Source organism: Protopterus annectens, chromosome 3.part0, assembly GCF_019279795.1.
Source record: "Protopterus annectens isolate FY-2018-M chromosome 3.part0, PAN1.0, whole genome shotgun sequence".
Lineage (NCBI taxonomy): Eukaryota > Metazoa > Chordata > Ceratodontiformes > Protopteridae > Protopterus > Protopterus annectens.
In genome coordinates, this window is record NC_056731.1 from 915,490,835 (window position 1) to 915,508,959 (window position 18,125).

Consider the following 18,125-nt stretch of genomic DNA (forward strand, 5'->3'; position numbering starts at 1 on the left):
TCTCTACCTCTGGGAACGATTGCAATTAACGCGGACAACATGTCCGTAGTGTGGTACCTGAACAAGCAGGGGGGAACCAAATCTTATCCCCTCTGCAGAGAGGCCATGCGAGTGTGGCAGTGGGCAGTGTCTTCCCAACGGTTTCTAGTGGCAACGCACATTCCGGGGAAGTCCAACGTGATAGCGGACAGACTAAGCAGAGCTATTCTGATGCCTCACAAGTGGTCCCTGAACAACCGAGTGGTGGTTCAGATCTTCAAAAAGTAGGGTCAGCCTTACTGCGATCTCTTCGCCAGCCCCCTCAATGCCAAATGCAGCAAGTACTTCACTCTGATCCCCCCACAGGGGGAATCTCCCAGGGATGCTCTAGCTCACAGTTGGCCCCCCGGTCTGGTCTACGCTTTCCCGCTATTTCCTCTGTTGCCAAGAGTGATACAGAAAGCCATATCCTTGGGAAGCAGGATGATTCTTATTACTCCACACTGGCCTCGACAGGTATGGTTCCCCTTTCTTCAACGGTACGCACTGGACGGTCCGTGGACTCTGGACCCAGTGCCGGACCTCCTGATTCACATGTCAAGACAACTTCACCCATCCCTGCGAACCCTCAGGTTGACAGCCTGGCTGCTCCAATTCTATCCCTAGTCAGGCTACATTCCTTTTCTTCTGAAGTGGTGCACATCTTGTCTTCTTCTCATAAGTCTTCCACCAGGAAGATTTATTCCAGCAAATGGAGGAAATTCTCCACTTGGGCTCAGGCCCAAGGGTTTGATCCCTTCTCATCCCCTATTCCACTACCATTAAAGTACAGTTGGCCACAATTTCCAATTTTCACACATCTTATGAGCCCTCTCTTATGGGCCACAAGCTCTGTAAAGCCTTTCTAAAAGGCGCTTGGTTACTTCGTCCCCCAGTTTCTGAGCCTGTACTGCCATGGGACCTGAACTTTGTGCTACAAGCTACTACGTCACCACCCTTTGAACCGGCTGCCACTTGTGACTTAAAATTCTTATCTTGGAAGACTGCTTTTCTGATAGTCATTACATCGGCCAGGAGGGTATCAGAACTTCACGCCTTGTCCATTAAACCTCCATATTTGGTCTTTCACAAGGACAGAGTCTCTCTCCGGCTTAACCTGTCTTTTCTTCCAAAGGTATCATCCCCTGTCAATCTTCATCAATCTATTGAGCTACCAGTGTTTTTTCTGAACTTTTCCAATAAAGCAGAGTTCAGGTTTCATCAGTTGGATGTGCACAGACAACTGAGATTTTATTTACATAGGACAAAGCAAGTTAGGAAATCTGATCAATTGTGTCCTTTTCAGAGAACAGAGCAGGTTGCCCTATTTCCAAGTGCACTATTTCTAAATGGATCAGAGACTGTATTTCATTCAGCTACTCGTCAGCAGACAGAACTTTACCCTTTCCCATCAAGGCTCATTCTACCAGGGCTATGTCTACGTCAGTAGCTTTCCATGCTAGGCTTTCCTTGGATAATATTTGTGCTGCGGCAACTTGGACTTCTTCCAACACTTTTATTACTCATTACAAGCTGGACATGGCTTCTAGGGGCCGGGCTTCCTTTGGTTCCACGGTTCTCAAGAGCATCTTCTTATGAGCCTCCCAGGATAGAGGTGCTGGGGACGCTGTCCCGTGAGTGAGGAATGTAGGCGAGATAGGACCACATAACATCAGTTAGTTATGTACTCACCATAACGATCGATGTATGTGGTCCATCTCGCCTACATTCCTACGTACCCTCCCACTTGCCCCCTTCCTAGAGGAATTGGAAGAATGATTTGGCTCCGTGGACCCTTCAAGGTCAGTGATTTGTTCCCCTATCTGGCTGGATTTCTTCCAGTGTTGAGTATGGGTTATGGGTGTTATGATTGTTATGATTGCAAACAAGATCTGAGGCTAGGGCGAGGTGCACCCTGGGATACCGGGTTAGCCCAGCCAATTAGAGACTTCGTACTAGAAAGATTTGGCCGAGTCGGAGCAACCCGTGAGTAAGGAATGTAGGCGAGAGGGACCACATACATCGATCGTTATGGTGAGTACATAACTAACTGTTCTAGTTTATTCACTGTTGCAGTCCAGGTTACCCACCCACCATCCCCCTTTTCTTTGCTGGAACTTATCTACACTTCTCTAATCTATACAACCTATGTGGTGTATTTGCTTGTAGATGAAGGTATTACATATTTCGGTGCATGCATGTTTTATTGGCATATTTTTAGCCTACCCTTTTGGGGGCACCTGACATCTGGGGCAAGAAAAACTAAAGAAAATGGCGTCGGCTGCATCTTTTATACCCCTGGCGCACTGACATCAGGGAAGAGGTGACAGCGACCGACGCCAGACCTAGACTTTGGAATTCAGGCCGACTGAGGGTAGCCTGCCAGCAGGATAACCCAAGTGTAATGACTGCAACAGTGAATACACTCGAACATCTGCATTTATGGTAAGTGTACACAACTGTACTTTCTAGGGATGCCATTGTCCCCCTTTACGCAGCCTTCATTAGGCCTAATATAATGCCACCTTTGGCATGTGCCTGTCCAGACACATGCAGCAACAGGAATGCCCTTACTAAAAGGATACAAGGCCTAAGCAACATGTCCTACATGTGCTAACTTAAAGCCTTATCAATATACTCTGTATCCTACAGACTGCTAAAAAATGGCCTGTGTCTGGCATACAAGGCATCCTTTGACCCATAACTGATGGATTTTACTGCACATCAAGTCAAATGGCATCAGAAATATTCAGTCTAAGGGATCTAAACTACTACTGCAAAATCAAAGGAACAGTTTGGAGGGATAGATATATCTCGCAGAGGATACAGCCGCAGTGGAACAGACTCCCCATCCACATAAAACAAAGTTCATCTTTGTCCATATTCAAGTGCAACTTAGATTTATGGATGGGAAACCGAAAATTTACCCCAGGATTGCACCATTGTACTAATGCACAGAGGCAATTTTAAATTCTTTATCTCTTGCATGGATCCTGTCCAATTATCAATGGTATGATCCCAGTTTTTCTCATTAGCGCTAATATTATCGACCATGGAATAGGTAAGGCCAGTCTATACCAAATGGGATAGGTTATTTCAAGTACAAAAAGGGAAATTGGATAGGCTTAAAATGGCCTGCAAGGGCAGCTAACCAAGTACCTGCTTATGAACATATGAATCTTCTGTCTTAGCAGCATTCTATTAGTGATTCTCAAATCAGAGAGGAGAATTTCAGAGTAATAAGCCTGATGAGTAAAAAGCCATTTACAATCTTTCACATGGACAGGGTTTGCCTCAAAACAAATATGGCATTTTTGCTTGAGGTAATTATAGAATTGTCTGTCAGCCAGTCTGCTCAGCTCCCAGTGTTTTTCCCAATCTACAAAACGAGGGGGGATAACCTACATCTTTAGGATGTCCATTGGCAATTGAGAAATTATTTGGAGAGGCCCAAGGCGATAAGCTGGATAGACCACTTTTTTTTTTTTTTTACTTTTATGGAGGGTAAACTGGTGTGTAAGCAAACCCTTCTTAAGTGGTTGACTGACTGTATAGCTTTCTGCTAAAAAAAAAAAAAAAAAAAGGAGACATCTTGCTTGAACCAGTTAAACTGCATTCTTCTAGGGCAACCTTCTTAGGCACATTTCAGCCTGGAGCACTTATGAGATGGCTATTTAGTTATCTGTCCATAGCAATTTGAGGTATTGCAAACTATATGTACATTCCAGAGGCAGAGTGGGGTTTGGAGAAAAATGTATTTTTGTGGTCCTCCTACCTGTTTAAGCTGTGAAGGTCTTGCAGCAGTGATCCATATAAACAATGTAGTACAGTTGTCTGAGAATTCACTGTAGTAGTAAATGTTAAGGTTGAATTATTTCTTGATCTGCAATTCCCCCATCTGTATTTATCTTTTGTTTCTTTCACAGGCATGAATGTTACTGCAGAAGGGATACCTGTATTCAAATATGTACAGTTCTGACAAGTATTCTCACACAACTGTATTTGATAGTGAATGCATGTGTGTTCTTTAGTGCAGCACAGCTCACAGTAGTATGAGTGTAAGTATGGTGGGTGCTTGACCAGCTGTCTGTAGAACTTCTCTTTGATTGTGCATAACTTAACCTCACTGAGTTGTGTGTGTCTGGATGCAGCATTGTTGTCAGAGGTCAGTGATTGGAGAAGCGTGATGAAGGTCCATGCCTTGCTGCTGTACTGGTGTATTCCTTCTGAATGTGTTCTTGAGAAAACAAAAATAAAAAAGTGATACTTATTGGTGTAAAGCTTGAGAAATCATTGCAGAACTGTTGGGCCAATATGGAATATGACATTGGAACATTTAGAGGAAGTGTTAATCATACTACTGGTATGCTGCCTGTGGTTCTTTGCTGCCATAGTGCTCAGTTGAATTTCCTGCAGTTAAGTGGTATTGCAGACCTTTTAAAAATACAGAAAGACTAGTACAGTTGACGAAATTCTCCAAAAAGCAGTGTGTGGGGTGGGGGTCTGTATGCACTTTTCTTAATACAAGCTTTTCTTGCTCTTGTGGATGGTGATCAATAAAAGGGAGTCTTGTGATTTTTAGCCTAAGCAATAAGGAGCAAAATTGTGTATTAAATGCAAAAAATGCAAACAGGTTAGTTTTAATGTTTCAAAAGAACACTTCTATGGAAGGAAATGCAATGTGTATTACAAAAGTTAATTATTTTTCCAGTTCTATTCCTATAGATTACAACTTGTATCGCAAATTCTGGTCACTTCAGGATTTCTTCCGGAATCCCATTCAATGCTATGAAAAAGTCTCTTGGAAGACCTTTCTGAAGGTAGTTTGTGTTCCGCATTATAAAAGTATACATTGTATTTTTTCTTTCCTTTTCATTGCAGAGTTTTTGTTTTGATTTTTAGTGCGTGTTGTTTATGTTGCTTTTAACATGAAAAAACGTTGGTCATAAGGCTCGTTGATGCAGTCCCTTCTTAAATGAATGGTATTGTCGTACTTTGCAGAAGTCTGTCTTTGTTCCATCTTAGAGCATTCATATGACCTCCTGAAAGCGTTTGAGATTATTTCACATGACAAAAGTGTCAGCAGGAAGTACTGCCTGTGCCACTTTTTTTTCACTGAAGTGAATAACCTTCTCCTCCATCTTAGGTGTTTGGTTGCTTTGTGGCAGGACCATGTGGACTTTGCCTTTATCGTTTGTTATTTTTCTGGCAAATATGAAATTTTTTGCTTTGTATTTTGTTGCCGTTTGGTATTTTTTGTTACTTAACTCTCTTTGGAAAGTATAACTAGGAAGAGCATGTGGACAAGATGCTTCCCAGAGGATTACATATGTTTCAGTGGTTAATTTTGTTTAGGTGAAAAGCATAACACAGTAAGCTTCAAACATTTAACAAAGAAAAAAATGCCAGTTCCATTGACATAGAAGGATAATGTCTTGATTACAGTCAAGGCTGGCCAAGATTAACTAGCATTTTGGGCACCTTTTGGAGTTGGCATGGATGGGAAGAGGAATGAGGAAGCTTAGGTCATTTCACCTCTCTTTGAGGGAGGAGAAGAGCATTTACCCTTGAACACACTGTTTGTGGTAGAATTGTTTCTTCGTTTATTGCCTTTTCAGTCTCTCTTCCTAATCTTACCTCTTCTGATTGATATAGTCATCATGCAATATTTTGTTGAGCAATATTTAATGTGCTGTACTAATTTTCAAATTTTTAACAGCTGACTTTTCTAGACTCAACAAAAAATCTAAAATAGCTGGTCTTTCACTTAACACTCCCCTCTCCAGTGCTCTTTACCTATATTCTGTTATCGTCCCTAGTATGAAAGACTCTCTGTAACCTTCAGTCCAACCTTCTGCTTGGTCTCATCCCACTTTAACTTTCATTCCCTAATTATTTGCTTCCAATATCTTGGTTCCTTTGCTGATTATCTCCAGTAAGTAACAGCATCCTTTTGCCCATTCACTGTACCCTTACTTAGTCATTCCGTGTTGGCTTAGTTCTTAGAATACTTTCTGCTGTTTTATGAAGATACATACATGCATACATACAAATATTTCAACCATGCGTATTAATGCCCTTCTAGTTTGTCAGTATACCAAAACACTTGCTCCCATAATAAGTATCCAGGCTGTTCTTAAAAATATCTAAACTAGTACTTTCTTTAATGCAATTTGGTAGTCTGTTCCATGCATCAGCTACTCTGTCAGAGAACCACTTAGTACACTTCTCATTCCTGTAGAATCTCCTACATAGGTTGTCTGATGATTCTCTAGTACTTTTTGTTAATCCCAAACATTCCCAAAGGTATTTGTCAATGAATGCCCTATATACCTGAATAAGATCTCATCTTGGATATCTGTAAGAGACACGGTACAAGTTCAGATATTTTAGTCTTTCTTAATAACTTAAATTTTCACATCCATGGATACCCTTGTTATATTTCTGTTGTACTCTTTCCAGTTTACTCATGCTTGCATGATGTTCATCGTGCATACAGCTGCAGTCATAACAGATGGGTTTTCCTGCCGTCAGGCAGGTCCTCGGTCAGCCGAATTCCAAAGTCTAGGTCCGGCGTCGGATATCGTCGCTTCTTCCCTGACGTCAGTGCGACAGGGGTATAAAAGAACGAGCCGACACCATTTTCTTCAGTCTTTCTTGCCACGCGGTGCCCGAAGCAGAAGCAGTTCACAAGTGCCGGTCGGCCAGCTCCTGAAATTACGAATATTTTTCAACCGAAGTCTTCTTGAAAGCTAAGTACCCTGTTGGGGAAACTTTTCTTGCCTCAGACCGATGTCAGACAAAGTTAATAATTACATTTCATGTGGGAAGCAAATACCGCATAAGGATTTCCATTCCCTCTGCATTCCTTGCTTAGGCCCAGACCACGACGTCTCGGCCTGTCGTTTTTGTGCTGCATTCAACAGACGCACTATTAAGCGTCGGGCGGAGTTCGCCCAACACTATTTTGGCAAAATGTTTAATTACATTATGTCTGCGGATAATCCGACTCCAGTTTTGAGTAAAAGACGCAAAGATAAGGACCGACATACGAGGTCCGCGACTTCTACCGACACCATGCTAAAGCCGACTACTGGTGCTCCGGTTCTCAGCGAGGCGCCTACGCAGCCCCTGACTACCGATGACACTTCATTAGCGGTGTCTTCTGTGCCCAAGGTCGCAGGCTCTTCGGCCCACACCCCGCTACAGATACCGAAGCCACTCTTGCCAGGGAAACTCAGAGTTTAGACGGGCCTGCCACATCTCAAGGTGTCTTCAGGCCGCCTTCTTCTTTTTCCATTAAGGCTTTCACTAAATCTAAAGCAGCCATGCATTCTAAAAGACAAGCTCCACAGGGCCCCTCTCAAGACCCCATGCCTAAAAAGCAGATGCTCAAAATGGCTGAGGATTTGATTACTCTTATCAGGGGTTCCCAACCCCCCCTCGGACAAAAGGCCCAGAGTGGAGGAAGAATACCCTTCCTTGGACCAGGCCTCCATTACTTCAGAACATTCTGAAGACCAGGAACATTCATACTCCCCTTTTGAAGATTCTGATGCAGAGGAGTCCATTCCCTCTGTCTCCCCCCCTGAGGACTACTCTTTTGGGGAAACCTTGCATACCTTGAGGGAACACTACCACTGGGAAGGCCAAGATTACTCCGACTCCAAGAAAAGGCTCAGGGATTTCCTCTTGCTCCCTCAACACAGGCCTCTGGCTATCCCTCCTGTCTTAGACATACTAGATGTGTATTCAGAGGCCAGCCTTTACCCAGATTCTTTACCTCCAGCTCCAGTCAAGCCTGACAGGTATTACCGGGTTCCTGATTCACACCAATTCCTATACAAAAGCCATGCGGCTGACCCAGAAATTATTTCACAGGGTCCCAAGGGAATTAAGGCCTCCACTGCCAAAAGTCCATTACCTTCAGAGAGAGATTCCAGAGCTTTAGAAAGGTGGGGGGAAAAGGTATACACCTCGGCCACCTTAACCATGAGGGCATTAAACTGTCAGTTCCATATGTTAAAGTATCAACAGTTTTTGTTATCTCAGTTGAAAAGCAAAATGTCACAACCTGAACAACCAGACTTGAAGGAGTTGCAGGATTTGTTGCATAGTGCAGAGCAAGTGGGTAAACATACCTTGCAATGTGGTTTTGATGCTTTAGAGGCCTCATGTAGAGCTGCTGTTACAGGATCAGTCATACGTAGACATGCTTGGCTCAAAGAGCAAACCTTACCAGATCATGTCAAAGCTAAACTACTAGATGCACCTCTTCAAAAAGATGTATTGTTTGGTGTTAAAGCTGAAGGAGGTATTAAAGAAAATGGAGGAAAAGGCAAAATCAATGCAAACAGTGAAAGATTTCCTACAGGTACAACCTCCACGTTTCAGTAGAAATTGGCCTTCAAAAAATTGGTCCTTTCCAGCCACGGACAGACCTCAAAGAGGTAGATACAGGCGCCCGAGGGGTAGAGGGCAATCTCAAGGATCATTTAGAGGCAGACAATGGCAAGCACCTCCACCAAGAGGTGGTGAGGATAGTTCACAGCCATTCAGAAAGCAGAACCAATGACTTTCCCCTTTGCATGCCAAGCAAGGCTCAATTGGCAGCACTTTTAGGCGGAAAACTGGCGTTATTTTTGAAAAATTGGCATATTGTCACAAAAGACAAATGGATCCTGGACATTATAGACAGAGGCTACAGATTCCACTTTCACACCCTTCCAAAAATGAGAGGCATGCCAAACCTGCCACACAATCAAAGGGCAGAGGCACAAAAACAAATTTCAGATCTCATGGACATGAAAGCTATTCAAGAGGTACCTGCACATGAACAGGGTCAAGGTTTTTATTCCAGACTATTCCTGGTACCAAGGAAGGGCAAAGATTGGAGACCTATTTTGGACCTATCCATCCTAAACACATATTTACGCGTACCAAAATTCAAGATGCTCACATTACAGCAGCTTCTTCCCATGCTGGGCAAGGAGTCCTGGCTGGTAACATTGGACCTCAAGGAGGCATACCTGCATGTCTCAATCAGACAAGATTGCAGAAGATACCTCAGATTTCTTGCAGGTTCAACCCATTATCAATTCTCTGCATTGCCCTTTGGCTTATCTACTGCGCCCAGAGTGTTCACGAAATGCCTGGCATCAGTAATTGCCTTGTGCAGACTTCAAGGGATACAAATATACCCATATTTGGACGACTGCCTGATCCAAGCGGACAGCAAACACATACTTCTGAAACACCTGGCGTTTGTGATAATGTTGTTGAATTCTCTGGGATACACAGTCAACAAAAAGAAATCAAGACTAATACCCTCTCAAACAATAATTTTCCTGGGTGCCAGTACAAACACCCAGATGGCCTACCTCACGCCAGAGAAACAAGGGCAACTAACTCATTACTTCAGAAAACTGGCAACCTTCACCAGGCTGACTGCAAGGAAAATCCTGCAGGCTCTGGGATTCATGGCATCTTGCATCCTACTAATCCCATGTGCAAAGCTGCATATGAGGAAACTTCAATGGTACCTAAAAAAACTTTTGGTCTCAACACAGCCACAGTTTGGAAACAATTATACCACTGATTCCATGTCTTCAAAAGGAATTTCTGTGGTGGGCTCAAGCATGCCAAAGAAACATAGGTCTCCCATTCTGCAAGCCTCAAGCAAATCAAGTCATCACAACAGACGCCTCGGACTATGCCTGGGGGGCGCACATGTCAGATCGGTGCATTCAGGGCAAATGGTCCCAAAAAGAAAATAACCTACACATCAATCAAAAGGAAATGCTAGCAGTAATAAATGCTATTATGGCTTTCAAAGACCTACTGCATCCAGGCCAGCTACTGATAAGGACAGACAACACCACAGTGATGTGGTACATAAACAAACAGGGAGGAACCCATTCATACCCCCTATGCAGGCTAGCCATGTCCCTTTGGAACATGGCTCTGGAATTACAAATCCAACTTCAAGCACAGTTCCTGCCAGGCAAGGAAAACACTCTGGCAGACAACCTAAGCAGAAATATGACAGATCCACACGAATGGAAGTTGCATCCTCAAGTTTTTACAAAGATAATTCAAGCATGGGGAAGGCCAGACATATATCTCTTTGCCACCCACAGAAATTACCAATTGACAAAATTCTGCTCAAGGACCTTTCATCCACAGGCCTGGAAAGTGGACGCACTCTCTTTCAGTTGGACAACAATGACAGTTTATGCCTTTACACCTCTTCCTCTGTTGCCCAAAGTTCTATTAAAAGCCAGAGCAGACAGACCAAAGATGATTCTCATTGCTCCAGACTGGCCAAGACAACACTGGTACCCACTCCTGAGGAGCCTGACGCATTCCCCACCATGGATCCTGCCTCTAATGCCTCTTCTACTGACTCAGCACAACTTCAAAACTCTTCACAGTCAGCTGAAAACATCTAGCCGCATGGAGGATTCCTTAAATTCACAACAGACCCTACTCTCCAAGGAGGTGCAGGATGTCATTTTGGAGGCCAGAAGGCCTTCTACTAGAAAAGCCTACTCCGCAAAATCGAAACGGTTTTGTGCCTGGAATCAGAAAAAGGTTCAGAATCCTGAAATACTGAATTTACCTCAAATAGTACAGTACCTAGCTGAGATGCTAAGCAGTGGACTTTCATTCTCCTCCATCAAAATCCATGCCTCAGCTATTTCTGCAGAATACAACACTGATCCTCCTTTATTCTCTCACCCTCTCTTAAGACAGTTCCTCAGAGGGGCTAAGAATATAAAACCCCCAAGGAAGCAACCAGTACCTGCTTGGGAACTCAATTTCATTCTAGAAAAACTGACCCTGCCTCCTTTTGAGCCAGCTGCTTCAACAGAACTGCAATATTTGTCATGGAAAACAGCCTTCCTTCTGGCTATCACCTCAGCATGCAGGGTTTCGGAACTACAAGCCCTCATGGCTGTGCAGCCTTTCATCATTTTCCATCAGGACAGAGTTTCCTTACGAACCAACCCTTCTTTTATGCCAAAGGTAGTATCCAGGGTAGCCTTGAATCAGGCTATCCACTTACCTACCTTTTACCCTAATCCACAAAACAAAGGGGAGAGACTACTACATTCCTTGGACATTCACAGACAGCTCCGTTTTCATTTGGACAGAACAAAGCCTTTCAGAAAATCAGAGCAACTCTTTGTGTCCTATGCTACAGGTGCTCAAGGGAAGCCTATTTCCAAACAGACAATCTCAAAATGGATACTCTTTTCATGGTAAAACTGTACCTACAGGCATCAGATCTCACTCCACAAGGGCCACAGCTACCTCTGCAGCTTTCCTCAGGGGGGTTCCTACCAAAGATATTTTGGAAGCAGTCACTTGGAGTTCTGTACATACTTTCTCCAAGCACTATCACCTACCATTATACTCCAAATCTAGAGCGGGCTTTGCCACTGCAGTCTTGCAGGGCATCCTGGCTCCTCCTAGTTCCACTTAGTGCCTACCACCCCTTTTTTAGCTTTGGGATTCTACCCATCTGTTATGACTACAGCTGTATGCATAATGAACATAGTACAGTTTTGTACCTACCATAAATGTAGATGTTCGAGTGCTAATACAGTTGCAGTCCAGGTTTCCCTCCCTCCTTCCCCTCTTGGGACAGGCCTAATGGCTAACACCTCCTCATACAACATGATTGAGGTATTCCTTTATGGTGTATTTGCTTGCAACAACTGTTTTTTGATTTTATTGCATTGCATTATTACATAAATTTATGTTTTGCCTTCCTTCTGGGGGCACCTGACATCTGGGGCAAGAAAAACTGAAGAAAATGGCGTCAGCTGGTTCTTTTATACCCCTGTCACACTGACGTCAGGGAAGAAGTGACGATATCCGACGCCGGACCTAGACTTTGGAATTCGGCCGACCGAGGACCCGCCTGACGGCAGGAAAACCCATCTGTTATGACTGCAGCTGTATTAGCACTCGAACATCTACATTTATGGTAGGTACAAAACTGTACTTTCATTGTGTTTCACTGTTGCAGTCATTACACTTGGGTTATCCTGCTGGCAGGTGACCCGCAGTCGGCCCGAGTTCCAAAGTCTTGGTCCGGCGTCGGTTGCTGTCACCTCTTCCCTGACATCAGTGCGCCAGGGGTATAAAAGTTGCAACCGACACCATTTTCTTGTCTTTCTTGCCGTGCGGTGCCCAAAGCAAAAGCAGTTCGCAAGTGCCGGTCGGCTGACTCCTGAGATTTTCAAATTTGAGTTTCAGAACCGAAGTCTTCAATAAAGCTAAGTACCCCATTGGGGAAACTTTTTCTTGCTCCAGACCGATGTCAGTAATAGTTAATAATTGTATTTCTTGTGGGAAGCAAATACCTCATAAGGACTTTCACTCTTACTGTATTCCTTGCCTAGGCCCTGATCACGACGTTACCAGTTGTCGGTTTTGTGCCAGATTCAATAAACGCACTATTAAACGTCAGTACGATTTTGCTTTACATTACTTTGGCTGAAGGTTTAATTACATAATGCCGTCGGAATAACCGACAACCGGAATTTATAAAAAACGCAAAGACAAAGAAAAGGACAGGCATCCGAGGTCCAAAACCGACGACGAAGCCTCTTCAAGGCCAGTCACCGGTTCTCAGTGAGGCGCTTTCGCAGCCCCTGACACCCGCTACCTCAGAGCCACAGGCCATAACCGATAGCCACGTGGAGACACCTAGGCCTGTGGAAACTCAAGGTATTGGGCCTACGGAAACTATTCCCTCAGATGGGTCCGGAGCCACTGAGCAGGCATCGGCTTCTGAGGGTGTTTCCAGACCTTCACAGCTTACAATCAAGCCCACTTCAGCAGCCAAGGCAGTCAAAAACACCATTAAAGACAAGGAAACAAGTACAGCATTCTCCTGAACAGTCATCCATGCCAAAGAAACAGATGTTAAAATGGCCGAAGACCTAATTACTTTAATCAGGGGTTCCCATCCCCCTCCTGACAAAAGGCCTAGGCAAGACACTGACTATGATTCCTCTGACCAGGTTTCCATTTCCTCTGATTCCTCTTCTGATCAGGGATACTCTCTCCCTCCCTATGAGGACTCTGATGCAGAAGAGTCTATACCTTCAGCCTCTCCGCCTGAGGATTATTCTTTTGGGGAAACCCTGCACACTATGAGGGAGCATTTCCATTGGGAGAGCCAGGATTATTCAGAATCCAAGAAAAGGCTCAGAGACTTCCTTTTGTTGCCTCAGCACAGGCCCCTGGCTATCCCCCCTGTGCTTGATATTGTTTTTTCTGAATCCAGTCTGTCTCCTGATTCTTTACCCCCTGCACCAGTCAAGCCAGACAGGTACTACAGGGTCCCTGACTCTCATAAATTTCTTTACAAAAACCCTGCTGCAGACCCAGAAACAATTTCTCAGGGTCCTAAAGTGGTTAAGGCTTCCACTGCTTAAAATCCTGAACCCTCCGATAGAGATTCCAGAGGTCTAGACAGATGGGGGAAAAAAGTTTACACTTCTGCTACTTTAGCTGTAAGGGCTTTAAATTGCCAGTTTCACATGCTTTAAATATCAAATTTAGAAAGTCCTGACAGTAAAGAAATGCAGGATTTATTGCATGCAATTGAACAAGTGGGAAAGCATACTCTGCAATGTGGTTTTGATTCATTAGAGGCTTCTTGTAGAGCCGCAGTTACAGGCTCTGTTATTCGAAGGCATGCTTGGTTGAATGAACAAAGTTTACCTGGCCATGTTAAAGTAAAATTACTGGATGCTCCACTACAGCAAGATACTTTGTTTGGTGTTAAGGCAGAGGAAGTGTTAAAGAAAATGGAGGATAAAGCAAAATCAATGCAGACAGTGAAGGATTTCTTAGAGGTTCAACCACCTAGATTTAGCAGAAACTGGCCTTCAAAAAATTGGTCCTTTCCAGTGTCAGACAGGCCACAAAGAGGCAGATACAGACGCCCAAGAGGCAGATCTCAGCCCCAAGGCTCCTACAGACCTAAACAATGGGGTGCTTCAGCCCCCAAAGGAGGGGAAGACGAATCACAACCTTATAGGAAACAGTCCCAATGACTTCCCTCTACAAATGCCAAGCACTTAGCTCCCCTAGGGGGAAAGCTAGCACTTTTCTCAAAAAATTGGCACATAATCACCCAAGACCAATGGGTGCTGAATATTGTTTTTCAGGGTTACAGATTCCACTTCCACACGCTTCCAAAATCAAAAGGTATGCCAGACAAAACCAATGGGCAGAGGCCCAAAAACAGATTGCTGCTCTTATGGACATGGAAGCTATTCAAAGAGTTCCACAGCAAGAACAGGGACAAGGTTTTTACTCAAGACTTTTCGTAGTACCCAGAAAGGACAGAGCCTGGAGACCAATACTGGACCTGTCAATCCTAAATACTTTACTGGATGTTCCAAAATTCAAAATGTTAACACTACAGCAACTTCTGCCCATGCTGGGCAAGAAGGCTTGGCTAGTTACTTTGGACCTCAAGGAGGCATACCTGCATGTCCCAATCAGACAAACTTGCAGAAGATACCTCAGAATCGTAACAGGCTCAATGCATTACCAGTTCTCTGCACTGCCCTTTGGCTTATCTACTGCGCCCAGGGTCTTCACAAAATGCCTGGCACCAGTAATTGCATTTTGCAGACAAAAAGGAATTCAAATATATCCCTACTTGGACGACTGCTTTATTCAAGCAGAGAGAAAGGACATTCTTTTACAGCATCTGGCATTTGTAAAAAGATTACTAATTTGCCTAGGGTACACAGTAAACGAAAATAAGTCAAAACTAGTGCCCTCTCAAGAGATAATATTCCTGGGTGCAAGCTTAAATACAACTACCCAGATGGCTTATCTCACGCCAGACAAACGAAGGCAACTGACTCATTACTTTCAAATGATGGCAACAAAAACCCAGCTCCCTGCAAGAAAAATTCTGCAGGCCCAGGGCTTCATGGCATCCTGCAGTCTACTAATTCCATATGCAGAACTGCATATGAGGAAACTACAATGGTATCTGAAAAGTGTTTGGACTCAGCATTGTCACAGCCTGGGGACAATCATAACTTTAATTCCCTGCCTACAACAGGAGTTTTGATGGTGGTCCCAGGCCTGTCACCACAACAAGGGACAGCCTTTCACCTTACCCACAGTCAGGCAGACAATAACAACGGATGCATCGGATTATGCCTGGGGGGCACATATGGCAGGAAAATGTATTCAGGGCACGTGGCCCAACAAACAAATGCATCTTCACATCAACCAAAAAGAGACGCTAGCTGTTCAGAATGCCCTGACAGCTTTCAAGGACCTACTACATCCAGGACAACTATTAATAAAGACGGACAACACCACAGTTATGTGGTACATAAGCAAGGGGGCACACATTCCTACCCCCTATGCAGGCAAGCCATGACTTTGTGGAACACAGCACTGACCTATCAAGTACATCTGCAGGCACAATTCCTACCAGGAACAAAAAATATACTGGCAGACGAACTAAGCAGAAATCTCATGGATCCTCACGAATGGAAACTAAATCCACAGGTGCTCAGCATGATAACGAGGAAATGGGGACGCCCAGACATAGATCTTTTTGCCTCCCCTCACAATTACCAAATACAGAAATTCTGCACAAGAACTTATCACTCTCAAGCATGGAAAGTGGATGCTCTATCATTCAGCTGGAAAGGCCTGACAGTCTATGCCTTCCCTCCGATGCCTCTTCTTACCAAGGTGCTACTAAAAGTCAGACAAGAAAGGCCAAAAATGATCCTGATTGCCCAAGACTGGCCACGCCAGCACTGGTACCCAATCCTAAAGAACTTGTTTCAAGGCCCAGCTTGGCTTCTACCTCAAATTCCTCACCTTCTGACACAGCAAAACAATCAGATTCTGCACAGTCAACTCAAAACCTTAAATCTGGCAGCATGGCAGATAATGTAGCCACTCAGACTGCACCTCTCTCTAAAGCGGTTATGGATGTCATTTTAGAAGCCAGGAGGCCCAGCACTAGGAAATCTTATGCAGAAAAATGGAAGATATTCTGTGCTTAGAACCAGGCACAAGGCCTAGAACCACTTGTCCCTAATATACCTCAGATTTTACAATACCTAACTGAGATGCTGGACAAAGGCCCATCTTTCTCAATTAAAATCCATGCCTCTGCCATTTCAGCTCATTACAATACGGACCCTCCTATTTTTTCACATCCTCTACTACGACAGTACCTCAGAGGGGCAAAAAATATAAGACCCCCAAGGAGAGCACCAGTACCAACTTGGGATCTCAACTTTGTTTTAGAAAAACAAACACTGCCTCCTTTTGAACCAGCCAGCACAGCTGATCTAAAATTCTTATCATGGAAAACTGCTCTGCTCCTAGCAAATACTTCAGCAAGAATAGTTTGAGTTACAGGCATTAATGGCTGTGGAACCTTTCATCATTTTCCATCAGGACAGGGTTTCTCTTAGGACAAATCCAACATTCATGCCAAAAGTGGTCTCCAATGTGGCCTTGAACCAAACCATTCATTTACCTACCTTCTACCCAAATCCCCAGAATAAAGGGGAGAGACTTCTGCACGCTTTGGATATACACAGACAGCTACGATTCTACTTGGACAAAACAAAAGCCTTCAGAAAAACTGAACAACTGTTTGTAGCCTATGCTGCAGGATCACAAGGAAAGCCTATTACAAAGCAGACAATTTCAAAATGGATAGGACATTGCATCCGCTTCTGTTATGCACAGCATGGCAAATCAGTGCCTAAGGGCATTAGGCCTCATTCTACCAGAGCAGCAGCCACTTCAGCAGCTTTTCTCAGAGGAGTACCAATCAAAGACATTTTAGAAGCTGCAACCTGGAGCTCAGTGCACACTTTCACCAAGCACTACCACTTACCTCTGTACTCTAAATCCAGAGCAGGCTTTGCCACTGCAGTGCTGCAGGGCCTGGTAGCCTCTCCCAATCCAATTTAGACCCAGCCACCCAACCTCAGCTTTGGGATTCTACCCAAGTGTAATGACTGCAACAGTGAAACACGATGAACATAGTACAGTTGTGTACCTACCATAAATGTAGATGTTCGAGTGTATTCACTGTTGCAGTCCAGGTTACCCACCCAACATCCCCCTTTTCTTTGCTGGGACTTTTCTGTACTTCTCAACTCTGTACAACCTATGTGGTGTATTTGCTTGTAGATGAAGGAAATGTTTATAGTAATATATGCATGGTTTTTGGCATATTTTTTTATCTTTTCAGCCTTCCTGTCTGGGGGCACCTGAAATCTGGGGCAAGAAAAACTGAAGAAAATGGTGTTGGTTGCAACTTTTATACCCCTGGCGCACTGACGTCAGGGAAGAGGCGACAGCAACCGATGCCGGACCAAGACTTTGAAACTCGGGCCGACTGCGGGTCGCCTGTCAGCAGGATAACCCAAGTGTAATGACTGCAACAGTGAATACACTCTAACATCTACATTTATGGTAGGTACACAACTGTACTTTTCTTACAGGGTTTCAATATTGTTATCCCATACTCAAGTTTGGGTCTAATGAAACTAACAAACAATGACTTCATTATGTTTGATTTCCTAGACTTTATAAATCTGTTTATACAATCTATAGTTCTATAACTATCACTAACCAATTGGTTGATATGATTAGAAAAACTTGTAGCTGAATCTACCCATATACCTAGGTCCTTAAATGAATCTACAGTTTCAGTCACTGTGTGCTGTACTAAATATTCACCTTTCAATTTATGCCTACCAAATCTCATATGCTTAGTTTTTGATGCATTTGTCAGCATATTATTCTCCTGTGCCCAAATGGTCAATTTAGTCAAGTTATTTTGCAGACATGCCTTATCTGTAAAACATGTAATCAGTTTGCCCAATTTCAGGTCATCTGTAGTGTTCTGTATGGTTATTACTGTTCTCATTAAAGACCTTTATCCAAAAATCATGTTTTTTCATTATCCCTCCCCCCATTTCAGCATCATCATCCCCTTCCACTTTGGTTTATGACCTTCTGCTTGTGTTATGTTTGAGCCTTAGCTGCATAGCTGTTAAAGTATCCCTTCAAAT

The 18,125-nt window shown here is 43.8% G+C and overlaps 1 protein-coding gene across 1 annotated transcript in view; it reads left to right on the forward strand.

Annotated features, from left to right (window-relative positions):
* THOC1 (THO complex 1) overlaps positions 1–18,125 on the forward strand; it is a 1,639,837-nt gene that overhangs the window by 710,205 nt on the left and 911,507 nt on the right. Inside the window, exon 10 of the mRNA XM_044065238.1 lies at positions 4,730–4,838. Within this exon, the coding sequence (XP_043921173.1) occupies positions 4,730–4,838 (109 nt within the window). The remainder of the gene's footprint in view (positions 1–4,729; positions 4,839–18,125) is intronic.